Genomic DNA, 13,449 nt, shown 5'->3' on the forward strand with positions numbered 1-13,449 from the left:
CATTGAAGGCACTGGTAAAATGATCTGTCTGGCTTATTAAATATTCTTCAACCACCGTGGTGATAGAAGCTGTACTTCTTTCCCTCATTTCATGGAAAACGAACACAGTAAGTTTCATGTTTCCGGCCTGCAAGTTTCCAAATGCATCATGATTTTTTTCATGAGACGGGCATAGGGAAGGTGGAAGGGAATTAAATAGGGAGGGAAAGGTGGGAATAGGGAAGGAGAGGTTGGGAAGAATTCAGAGATGGACGTTCCTCTGCAGTTCAAAATTCCCGCAGGAAATAGATTATTTTTAGCCCATTTCACTCAAAGTTCCATACGGAAGCAAGAGAGGGGAGAGAGGAAATTCTATCATGCCTAGAAAACAATCTAGAGATCTAAAAAAATCAGATATTCATTAATTCATTCAATCAATCGTATTTATTGAGCGCTTACTGTGTGCAGAACACTGTACTAAGCGCTGATATCTGTACTAAGATACTGTACTAAGATGTACTAAGATATCTGATTCTTGGGCAATTGTGAGTCTGAGAGTCAGAAGGTCATGGGTTCTACTCCTGACTCTGCCACTTGTCTACTCTGTGACCTCCAGTGAGTCACTTCACTTTTCTGTGTCTCAGTTACTTCATCTGTAAAATAGGAATGTGGGACGGGGACTGTGTCCTAACAGATTAGCTTGTATCTACTCCAGAGTTTCGTACAGTGCCCAGCATATAGTAAGCACTTAACAAATGTCATTACAAACCACCTCCCCCAAAGAACAATCAATCAATCATATTTGAGTGCTTAATGTGTGCAGACCACTGTTGTAAGCGATTGGGAAAATACACCTGCTGTCTCAAGTCCCTCTCCTCCAATCCTCTCCTTGACCCCCTTCAATCTGGATTCCGTCCCCTTCACTCCCCAGAAACCACCCTTTCGAAGGTCACCAGTGATCTCCTTCTTGCCAAACCCTATGGCCTCTACTCCATTCTAATCCTCCTCCACCTCTCAATGCCTTCGACACTGTGGACCAGCCCCTTCTCCTGGAAATGTTATCCAACCATGGCTTTGTTGACACTGTCCTCTCCTGGTTCTCCTCCTGTCTCTCTGGACATTCATTCTCATTCTCTGTCGTGGGCTCCTCCTTTGCCTCCCACCCCTTAACTCTGGGGGTCCCTAAAGGCTCCGTTCTGGGTTGCCTTCTATTCTCCATCTACACCCACTCCTTTGGAGAACTCATTCACTCCCATGGCTTCAACTACCACCTCTGTGTGGATTATACCCAAATCTACATCTCCAGCCCTGTTCTCTCTCCCTCTCTGCAGCCTCGCATTTCCTCCTGCCTTCAAGGCATCTCTACTTGCATGTCCTCCCATCCTCTCAAGCTTAACATGTCCAAAACAGAACTCTTTATCATCCCACATAAACCCTGTCCTCCCCGTGACTGTCCCATTACTGTAAACAGTACCACCATCCTTCCTGTCTCACAAGCCCATAACCTTGGCATTATCCTCAACTCACCTCTCTCATTTAAAATACACATTCAATCTCTCACCAAATCCTGTAGGTTCGACTTTCACAACCTAGCTAAAATCTGCCCTTTCCTCTCTTCCAAACTGCTACCATGTTAACGCAATCACTTATCCTATCCCTCCTTGACTGCTGAATCTGCCTCCTTATTGACTTCTCAGGCTCGTGTCTCTCCCCACACCAGTCCATACTTCACTCTGCTGCCCAGATTATTTTCCTACAAAAATGTTCAGTCCACGTTTCCCCACTCCTCAAGAACCTCCAGTGGTCACCCATCTGGCTCTGCATCAAACAGGAACTCCTTACCATTGGCTTTAAAGCATTCAATCACCTTGCCGCCTCCTATCTCACCTCACAACTCTCCTATAACAACCCAGCCCATGCACTTCACTCTTCTAATGCTAACTCCTCACTGTACTTAGATCATACCTACCTTACCACTAACCTCTCATCCACTTCCTGCCTCTAGCCTGGAATGCCCACTCTTCTCGGATCCAATGGACAATTAATCTCCCCATCTTCAAAGCTTATTGCAGGCCCAGCTCTTCCAAGAAGCCTAACCCGCCTGCTCTCATTTCCTCTTCTCCCACTCCCTTCTGCGTTGCCTTGACTTGCTCCCTTTATTCATCCCCCCTCCCAGCCCCACAGCACTTATGTATATATCCTTTATTTATTCATTTATTTAGTCATCTTAATATCTGTCTCCCCCTCTAGACTGTTAGCTCGTTATATGTAAGGAATGTGTCTGCTATATTGTTGTGTTGTACTCTCCCAAGCTCTCAGTACAGTGCTCTGCAAACAATCAATCAATCAATCAATCTTATTTATTGAGCGCTTACTATGTGCAGAGCACTGTACTAAGCGCTTGGGAAGTACAAATTGGCAACACATAGAGACAGTCCCTACCCAACAGTGGGCTCACAGTCTAAAAGGGACTGTAAAACAGTCAAACAGTAAGCAGTGGATAAATACGATTGTTTGATGGGTTGGTTACAATATAAAAGAGTTGGTAGACACGTTCCCTGTCCACAACTAACTAATAATGGAAAAGAGGCAAGAGACTGACTGATATTTCTACACGGCTGATCATACCTGAAGAGAGATTCTCTTGACAACCAAATTTCATTCTGTTTCACAGTCTTCCAGGAGAACAGCAAAAGCAGCAATAAAGTGGCCACAGTCAGGACAGTGACTCCACATCTTTTTAGCCACATAGAGAGTTTATTTAGTCCATGGACGAACAGGATGCAGTATCCCATGCTGGAAAAAAAAAGAATGCAAAAGAGCAGGGTTACCTTTGGAGAAAATTCCATTAGAGAGTCAACTCAGAGCTACTATCAGGTTTCAAAGGATTGATTTCCAGTAAAACAAATTTTCAAACAGCGCTGCCTTATTTATCTCGATTGTTTTATTCCTGTGAAGTGCTTTATAAGGGGATCCACTGGTTCTTTTCCTCTCAGTGACGGAGGTGTGAACTTAAGATCTGTCCAGTGTTTTAGGGAATATCGGCAAGGGAGAGCAAATGAAAACTCACCATTAAGTGTGCTTCTGGGCCACTTCTCAATGACAGTGCCCATCGGCTTTACACAGTTCTTTTCCTACCCTAAGTTCTTCTCGCAAGTGCTTAGTACAATGCTCTGCACATGTAAGTGTTCAATACATGTCAGTGACTGAATGATAAACCCCAAACTGAAAGAAAACCAAAGCTATTGTCGTCACAAGAGAAACAGGTTTCTTTGGCTGGCACTGAAAATGAAAACAGTGACACATCATCATAGTACAAACCGATTACTATAATTCTTTTTATAATTATTTATATATGAGAAGCAGCATGGCCTAGTGGATAGGACTCGGGCCTGAGAGTCGGAAGGTCATGGGTTCTACCACTTGTCTGCTGTGTGACCTTGGAAAAGTCACTTCACTCTGTGCCTCTCTGTGCCTCAGTTACCTCATTTGCAAAATGGGGATTAATGCTGTGAGTCCCATGCGGGACATGGCTTGTGTCCACCCTGATTAGCTTGCATCTATCCCAGCTCTTAGAACAGTGCCTGGCACATAGTAATCGCTTAACAAATACCACAATAATTATTATCATTATATAGTCACTAACTGTGAGGCAATGTTCTCAACAACAGCTTAGGGAATTAAATGGATTTAAGTAAAGTGAGATGTCAGTGTCGATCAATGGTACTTATTAAGGGCTTTCTAGAGAAAAATTCTGGGCAGGTCATCCCCCTCCTCAAAAATCTTCAGTGGTTGCCTATCAACCTCTGTATTGAGCAAAAACTCCTAAGCAATGGTTTCAAAGTTCTCCATCCCCTCACTCCCTCCTACCTCACCTCCCTTCTCTCCCCGGCCCACGTCCTACCTCTAGCCTGGTATGCCCTCCCTCTGCACATCCGCCAAACTAGCTCTCTTCCCCACTTCGAAGCCGTAATGAAGGCTCACCTCCTCCACTGATGCTACTGATGCCTGTTTACTTGTTTTCATTCATTCATTCCTGTTTATTGAGCGCTTACTGTGTGCAGAGCACTGTACTAAGCGCTTGGAAAGTACAATTTGGCAATAAGTAGACAATCCCTACCCAGCAATGGGCTCACAGTCTAGAAGCGGGGAGACAGACCACAAAACAAGTAGACAGGCATCAATAACATCAATATAAAAGGAGTTATAGATATATTCATAATATATCATATTCATAAAATAAATAGAATAATAAATATGGTGCATGGGTTCAAATCGCAGCTCCACCAACTGTCAGCTGTGTGACTTTGGGCAAGTCACTTAACTTCTCTGTGCCTCAGTTACCTCATCTGTAAAATGGGGATTAAAATGTGAGCCCCCCGTGGGACAACCTGATCACCTTGTAACTTCCCCAGCACTTGGAACAGTGCTTTGCAAATAGTAAGTGCTTAATAAATGCCATTATCATTACTATTATTATTATTATATATACACAAATGCTGTGGGGTGGGGAAGGGTGTAGATCAGAGGGACGGAGTTGGGGCGATGGGGAGGAGGAAAGGAAAAGGAGGGCTCAGTCTGGGAAGGCCTCCTGGAGGAGGTGAGCAACAGTTGCTGTAGAGAAGAAGAGTGGCTTAAAGGAAAGAGCCCCGGCTTGGGAGTCAGAGGCCATGGGTTCTCATCCCGGCTCTGCCACTTGTCAACTGCAGGACTTTGGGCAAGTCACTTCACTTGGTGGGGCTCACCGTCTTCATCCCCATTTTCCAGATGAGGGAACTGAGGCCCAGAGAAGTGAAGTGGTTGTCCAAGGTGTCACAGCCGACAAGTGGCAGGGCCGGGATGAGAACCCACGTCCTCTGCCTCCCAAAGCCACCCGGCCACCCCGCCACAGGGCAGCAGTTTTAGAATATTTCAGCCAGGGGAAAATAAAAAGGAAAATTGAAAACATAAAACCTCTCATTGCCCTCTCTCCTTGGGCTCCCGGTGGCTTTTACGAGCTTGCTCGTTCAAGCTCTCATCCTATCCCGTCTGGACTACTGCAACAGCCTTCTCTCTGATCTCCCATCCTCGTGTCTCTCCCCACTTCAATCCATACTTCACGCTGCTGCCCGGATTGTCTTTGTCCAGAAACACTCTGGTCATGCTACTCCCCTCCTCAAAAATCTCCAGTGGCTACCAATCAATCTGCGCATCAGGCAGAAACTCCTCACCCTGGGCTTCAAGGCTGTCCATCACCTCACCCCCTCCTACCTCACCTCCCTTCTCTCCTTCTCCAGCCCATCCCGCACCCTCCACTCCTCTGCCACTAATCTCCTCACCGTGCCTCGTTCTCGCCTGTCCCACCATCGACGCCCGGCCCACGTCCTACCCTGGGCCTGAAATGCCCTCCCTCTGCCCATCCGCCAAGCTAGCTCTCTTCCTCCCTTCAAGGCCCTACTGAGAGCTCACCTCCTCCAGGAGGCCTTTCCAGACTGAGCCCCTTCCTTCCTCTCCCCCTCGTCCCCCTCTCCATCCCCCCATCTTACCTCCTTCCCTTCCCCACAGCACCTGTATATATGTATATATGTTTGTACATATTTATTACTCTATTTATTTATTTATTTATTTACTTTACTTGTACCTATCTATTCTATTTATTTTATTTTGTTAGTATGTTTGGTTTTGTTCTCTGTCTCCCCCTTCTAGACTGTGAGCCCACTGTTGGATAGGGACTGCCTCTATATGTTGCCAGCTTGTACTTCCCAAGCGCTTAGTACAGTGCTCTGCACACAGTAAGTGCTCAATAAATACGATTGATTGATTGATTGATTTTACCAGCAAAAACCCTGAAGAAGGGGTTGGGGTGAAGGCCTGACTTGACCCCTGACCTCTGACCTCCAGGGCTCACCGCCTAAGGAGCGTTGTCTTGGGCCACCCAGCCACCTTTTCCAGAGGGGGATGCCTTAGCTGAGCCTTTAGCCAATCACAACTCCCCTCCGCGCGCTGACCCGTGGTTTTGATGTCTGTCTCTCCACTTCTAGACTGTGAGCTCATTGTGGGCAGGGATTGTCTTTCTTTGTTGCTGAATCGTACTTTCCAAGTGCTTTCGGAGGCCTTCCCAGATTCAGCCTCCTCCTTCATCTCCCCTTCCTCCCCCTCCCAATTCCCCCCGCATTACCTCCTTCCCCTCCCCACAGCACCTGTATATTTGTATATATGTTTCTATGTATTTATTACTCTATTTATTTATTTTATTTTTACATATTTATTCTATTTATTTTATTTTGTTAATATGTTTTGTTTTGTTGTCTGTCTCCTCCTTCTAGACTGTGAGCCCACTGTTGGGTAGGGACCGTCTTTAGATGTTGCCAACTTGTACTTCCCAAGTGCTTAGTACAGTGCTCTGCATACAGTAAGCGCTCAATAAATACGATTGAATGAATGAATGAATGTTCTGCACACAGTAAGCGCTCGATAAATACGATTGAATGAATGAATGAATGCTCTGCACACAGTAAGCGCTCAATAAATACGATTGAATGAATGAGGGCTTATTATGTGAAAAGCACTGTACTAAGCACTTGGGAGAGTACATTGTAGGAGAGTTCATTCATTCGTTCATTCAATCATATTTATTGAGCGATTACTGTATGCAACTCACTGTACTAAGAGCTTGGTAGAATACACTATAATAACAGATGGACACATTCCCTGCTCATAACAAATAGTGCTTAGTACAGTGCTCTGCACACAGTAAGTGCTCAATAAATACGATTGAATGAATGAACAAATAGACAAGTTCCCTGTCCACCATTCATTCATTCATTCATTCATTCATTCATTCATTCGTATTTATTGAACGCTGTGAGTTTACAATCTAGAGAGACTTTATTGTCTACAGTCTCCCTCCTACTTAGACTGTGGGACAGGAACTATGCCTCATTTGATTTAACATGTATCTATCATAGTATGGTACAGTGCTCAACAGAGAGAAAGCACTTTACAAAATACCAGAATTATTTTTATTTATTATTATTATTAATAATAATAATAATAGCATTTATTAAGCGCTTATTATGTGCAAAGCACTGTTCTAAGCACTGGGTTTGTCAAAGGGCACTATGTAGAGACGGATCCAACAACTGTAGCTATTTCTTTGCATTTCCCAAAGCTGCTAGACATCATCATCCCTGCTAAAAGGCTTAATAGAAATAGTATAAACTACATATAGTATGTTTCCTCATTGAAGTATTAAAACTGGATAGATGAAGTCCTCCTTTCTATGAACCGGACAGTTCTTCTTTAATCGCAAAAGGCACGTCAAGAGGCATGTCAAGGCCACACACTTTTCTGGGTTGGAGAAGTTGAAACTCAGAGGTCAGTTCACCTTGGGTTTCCAGGGAAATTATTCGATGGGGACAAGAAACTCGTTTGTAACCAAATGAGCAATTTAGTACGTTAGAGTCTATTAGAGTCTATTGGAAATCGAAGGGAAAATCTGACAGCTAGATTTGCTTCATTCAGCGGAACACAACATTCCTTTTGAACGCAGGTTTAGAATGAGTTGTCGAAGCAGATTTTAGAAAACCCGTTTCTGCCTCTGAGATGGCAATGGATTTCTCTGTTAGAAGGAGACTGTAGTTTTTACAAGAAGACCGAGTTAAGGTGATGCAAGTTAGGACTTCTTGGAAATGAAAGCCTTTAAGATTTGAGGAAAAAATACTTGTTGAAGAAACTTGGTAGGGAAGGGTACTTAATTATAGTGAAAATATTACAAAACAACTTTGCACTAACTCATGATCCATCAATTAATTGTACTTATTGAGTGCTTACCATGTGTAGGGCACTGTATAAAGCGCTAGGGAGAGTACAATATCACAGAATTAGCAGACACGCTCCCTGTCAATCAATCAATCGTATTTATTGAGCGCTTACTGTGTGCAGAGCATAATGGGCTTACAGTCTAAAGGGGAAGTCTAAAGTCCATAATGGGCTTACAGTCTAAAGGGGGAGACAAACATTAAAATGAAAAATAAACATGTGATTTAAAGATATGTACATAAGTGCTGTGGGGTTGGAGGAGGAGTGAATATCAAGTGACCAACGGTCACAGACTGAAGTACGAAAACGACGCAGAAGGGAGAGGGAGCCGGGAAAAAGAGGGCTTAGTAGGGGAAGGCCTCTTGGAGGGGAGATGTGACCTTAGTAACGCTTTGAAGGTGGAGAGAGTGGTGGTCTGGAATATAGGGAGGGGGAGGGAGTTCTAAGCTAGGGGGAAGATGTGGGGGAAAGGTTGGCGGTGAGACAGGTGACATGGGGGCCAACTGAGTAATCTGGGGCAGGAGGAGCAGAGTATGTGCGCTGGGCTGGAGTGGGAAATCAGTGAATTAAGGGTAGGAGGGTGTAAGGTGATTGAGGGCTTTAAAGCCAAAGGTAAGGAGTTTGTCTGATGTGGAGGGGATGCCTACTGACTCTAAGAACGGTAAATCTTCCCACGGTAAATGGCATCAATGGGCCAAGACCATAAGCTCTCTCTAGATGGTAAACTCGCAGTGAGCAGGGAGATCTGTTATGTTGTTCTCTCCCAAGCGCTTAGTAGAGTTCTCGCCTGTCCTGCCATCGACCCCCGGCCCACGTCATCCCCCGGGCCTGGAATGCCCTTCCTCTGCCCATCCGCCAAGCTAGCTCTCTTCCTCCCTTCAAGGCCCTGCTGAGAGCTCACCTCCTCCAGGAGGCCTTCCCAGACTGACCCCCTTCCTTCCTCTCCCCCTCGTCTCCCTCTCCATCCCCCCCATCTTACCTCCTTCCCTTCCCCACAGCACCTGTATATATGTATATATATTTGTACATATTTATCACTCTATTTATTTATTTATTTTACTTGTCCATATCTATCCTATTTATTTTATTTTGTTAGTATGTTTGGTTTTGTTCTCTGTCTCCCCCTTTTAGACTGTGAGCCCACTGTTGGGTAGGGACTGTCTCTATATGTTGCCAATTTGTACTTCCCAAGCGCTTAGTACAGTGCTCTGCACATAGTAAGTGCTCAATAAATATGATTGATTGATTGACTGATTGACTGATAGAGTGCTCTGCAAACAACAAGTGCTCACTAAATACAGCTGGTTGATTATTTCTCCACCCTTATTGACATCCAGGCCCACCGCCCTCATCAGTTCATTTCATTCATTCAATCATATTTATTGAGAGCTTACTGTGTGCAAAGCACTGTACTAAGCACTTGGGAAGTACAAGTTGGTGAGATATAGAGACGATCTCTACCCAACAACGGGCTCACAGTCTAGAAGGGGGAGACAGACAACAAAACAAAGCATGTGGACAGGTGTCAAGTCGTCAGAATAAATAAAATTGAAGCTAAATGCATTAACAAAATAAATAGAATAGTAAGTATGTACAAGTAAAATAAATAGAGTAATAAATCTGTAGAAATATATATACAGGTGCTGTGGGGAGGGGAAGGAGGTAGGGCGGGGGTGATAGGGAGGAGGAGAGGAAAAAAGGGGGCTCAGTCTGGGAAGTCCTCTTGGAGGAGGTGAGCTCCTCCAGTTCCTCCAGCTCCAGTTGCTCCAGACATTTAACTCCCTCCTCAAGCTCCCTGTGCCCAACTTCCCCCATCCCTTGCCCACAATGAGCTGGCCACCTACTTCATGCCGAAAATTGGCACCCTCAGGTGTGAGCTCCCCTGCCCCTCCTCAGTCCCTCCTCCTTCCAGCTCCCTCTTCAACGCTCCCATTCTTCCCAGCAGTATCTCTAGAGATCTCCTGCCTTCTCTCAAATGCCACGCTCCTCCACATAAACATCAGATCCCATTCCTTCTCACCTTATAAAATCACCTTATAAAAACTCTTGCCCCTTCCCTCCTTCCCTCCCTAACAGCCATCTTCAACTGTTCGATTTCCAATGGCTTCTTGCCCACTGCTTTCAAACATGCCCATGTCTCCCCTATCCTAAAAAAAACCTCGCTTGACCCCACGGCTCCTTCCAGTTATCACTCCATCTCCTTCCTACCATTCCTCTCCAAACTCCTTGAGCAAGTCATTTACACTTGCTGTCTCAAATTTCTCTCCTCCAATTCTCTCCTGGACCCCCTCCACTCTGGCTTCTATCCCCTTCACTCCCCAGAAACCACCTTCTCAAAGGTCACCGATGATTTCCTTCTTGCAAAATCTAACGGCCTCTATACCAGCCTAATCCTCCTCCACCTCTCAGCTACCTTTGACACTGTGGACCACCCCCCGTCTCCTGGAAACGTTATCCAACCTTGGTTTCACTGACTATTTTCTCTCTTGGTTCCCCCCTTATCTCTCTGGCCATTCATTCTCTGTTTCCTTCGTGGGCTCCTCCTCTGCCTCCCACCCCCTAACTGTTGGGGTCCCTCAGGGTTCAGTTCTCGGTTCTCCACTCACTCCCTGGGTGAACTCATGCGCTGTAATGGCTTCAACTACCACGTCTCTACAGATGATATCCAAATCTACCCCTCCATCCCTCCTCTCTCTCCATCTCTGCAGTCTCGCACTTCCTCCTGCCTTCAAGACATCTCTACATGGATGTCCTCCTGTCAACTCAAACTAAACATGTCCAAAACAGAGCTCTTTATCTTCCCACCCAAACTCTGCCCTCCCTCTGACTTTCCCATCGCTGTAGAAGCCACCACCATCCTTTCTGTCTCACAAGCCCGTAACTTTGGCGATATCCTTGACTCCTCTCTCTCTTTCAACCCACATATTCAACCCATCACTAAATCCTGTTGGACCCAACTTCATAATATCACTAAAATCCACCCTATCCTCTACATCTAAACTGTCACCACATTTAAAAGCAGCATGGCTTAGTGGAAAGAGCCCAGGCTTGGGAATCAGAGGATGTGGGTTCTAACCCCAGCTCCGCCACTTGTCTGCTGTGTGACCTTGGTCAAGACACTTAACTTCTCTGTGATTCAGTTACCTCCTCTGTAAAATGGAGATTAAAACTGGGAACCCCACATGGGACAATCTGATTACCCTTATATCTACCCCAGCACTTAGAACGGTTCTTGGCACATAGTAGGTGCTTAACAAATACCATCATGATCACCCTTAATCCTATAACTCCACCCATCCCACCTGGATTACTTCATCAGCCTTCGTGATGATCTCCCAGCCTCCTGTCTCTCCCCACTCCAGTCCACATTTCACTCTGCTGCCCAGATCGTTTTCTACAAAAACTTTCAGGACATGTCACTCCACACCAACAAATACCATCATCATCATCATTAATCCAATCACTCCACCCATCCCACCTGGATTACTGCATCAGCCTCCATGCCGATCTCCCAGCCTCCTGTCTCTCCCGATTCCAGTCCATATTTCACTCTGCTGCCCGGATCATTTTCTACAAAAACTCTGAGGACATGTCACCCCGCACCTCAGAAGACTCCAGTGGTTGCCCATCCACCTCCGCATCAAATAGAAACTCCTCACCATTGGCTTTAAAGCAGTTCATCCCCTCGCCCCCTTCTACCTCACCTTGCTTCACTCCTTCTACAACCCTGACCGCACTCCTTCTGTCCTCTGGTGCTGCTAACCTTCTCACTGTGCTGTCTTCTTGTTTGTCTCACTACCCATGTCCAGCCTCTGGCCTGGAACACCCTCCCTCCTCAAATCTGTCAGACAATGACTCTCCTCTGCTTCAAAGCCATACTGAAGGCCCATTTCCTCCAAAAGGCCTTCCCTGACTAATCCCCCCTTTTCCTCATCTTCCACTCCCTTCTGTGTTGCCCTGACTTGCTCTCTTTGCTCTTACCCCATCCCAGCCCCACAGCACTTATGTACATTTATGTACATGTACATTTATGTACACTGAGAAGCAGTGTGGCTCAGTGGAAAGAGCACGGGCTTTGGAGTCAGAGGTCATGGGTTCAAATCCTGGCTCTGCCAATTGTCAGTTGTGTGACTTTGGGCAAGTCACTTGACTTCTCTGTGCCTCAGTTACCACATCTGTAAAATAGGGATTAAGACTGTGAGTTCCCCATGGGACAACCCCATCACCTTGTAACCTCCCCAGTGCTTAGAACAGTGCTTTGCACATAGTAAGTGCTTAATAAATGCCATTATTTTTATTATTGTTATTTCTGTACTTTTATTTATTTGCACTCACGTCTATCTATCTCACTCTAGACTATAAGCTCATTGTGGGCATGGAGTATGACTGTTTATTGTTGCATTATACTCTCCCAGGCACATAGTACAGTGCTCTACACACAGTAAGCGCTCAATAAATACGATTCAATTAATGACAATTTTCCATCTGATGACCAATTTTCCTATTTTAGTCTACTTTTGACAGTTCTGTCAACACACAAATTGGAAAGATGTAAATTGGAGAGATGTCCTTTTCTATTACAATGAAGTTTTTCCTTTTTATCTGGAAAATAATTTTTCATGGCCTCCTTAGAGAAACTATCGGTCACAGTAATGATACTGACATGTTTCAAACAAAACAAATTAGTAGTGACAAATAAAACTAAATCTTTCTTCTTTAGAAATCACTTCTTTCTGAAAAAGAAAATCATTGATTTGAAGAGATGCATAGCAAATTCTCATGTAAAACAATTATCAGTTCTCCTATAAGGTGGAGGTTGAATTCTTGCCGGATTCTGCCTTGAGGCTTTAAGACAAACACTCTAATGATAATAATGATAATAATTTTTGTGGTATTTTTTAAGACTGTACAGTGCATCAAGCACTGTTCTAAGCACTGCGGTAAGCACACGATAATCGGGTCCCACATGGGGATCACAGTCTAAGCAGAAGGACAGGTACATAAGTGCAGAGCGCTTAGCACAATTAATTGATCAATCAAGCAATTAATCATATTTATCGAGTGCTCACTGTGTGCACAACCCTGTACTAAGTGCTTGGGAGAGCATAATACAACCAAGTTAGTGGGCATGTTCTCTGCCCACAATGAGTTTACAGGCTAGACGGTGTGGAACGGTTAAAGTGGTAGTTGGGAGAGGGGGTATGTAAAGTGAGAAGAAGAAGCAGCGTGGCTCAGTGGAAAGAGCCCGGGCTTTGGAGTTCGAGGTCATGCGTTCAAATTCCGGCTCTGCCAATTGTCAGCTGTGTGACTTTGGGCTAGTCAGTTAACTTCTCTGGGCCTCAGTTCCCTCATCTGTAAAATGGGGATTAAGACTGTGTGCCCCACGTGGGACAATGTGATCACCTTGCAACCTCTCTAGCGCTTAGAACAATCAATCAATCAATCAATCAATCAATCGTATTTATTGAGCGCTTACTGTGTGCAGAGCACTGTACTAAGTGCTCAGGAAGTACAAGTTGGCAACACATAGAGACGGTCCCTCCTACCCAACAGTGGGCTCACAGTCTAGAAGGGGGAGACAGAGAACAGAACAAAACATATTAACAAAATAAAATAAATAGAATAGATATGTACAAGTAAAATAAATAAATAAATACATACAAACATATA

At 44.8% G+C, this 13,449-nt stretch overlaps 1 protein-coding gene across 1 annotated transcript in view; it reads right to left on the reverse strand.

The window, feature by feature from the left end:
* Window positions 1-13,449, reverse strand: part of TMTC1 (transmembrane O-mannosyltransferase targeting cadherins 1) — a 412,328-nt gene that overhangs the window by 131,183 nt on the left and 267,696 nt on the right. Inside the window, exon 10 of the mRNA XM_038765197.1 lies at window positions 2,608-2,775. Within this exon, the coding sequence (XP_038621125.1) occupies window positions 2,608-2,775 (168 nt within the window). The remainder of the gene's footprint in view (window positions 1-2,607; window positions 2,776-13,449) is intronic.

The sequence above is a fragment of the Tachyglossus aculeatus genome, chromosome 2 (assembly GCF_015852505.1).
Source record: "Tachyglossus aculeatus isolate mTacAcu1 chromosome 2, mTacAcu1.pri, whole genome shotgun sequence".
NCBI lineage: Eukaryota > Metazoa > Chordata > Mammalia > Monotremata > Tachyglossidae > Tachyglossus > Tachyglossus aculeatus.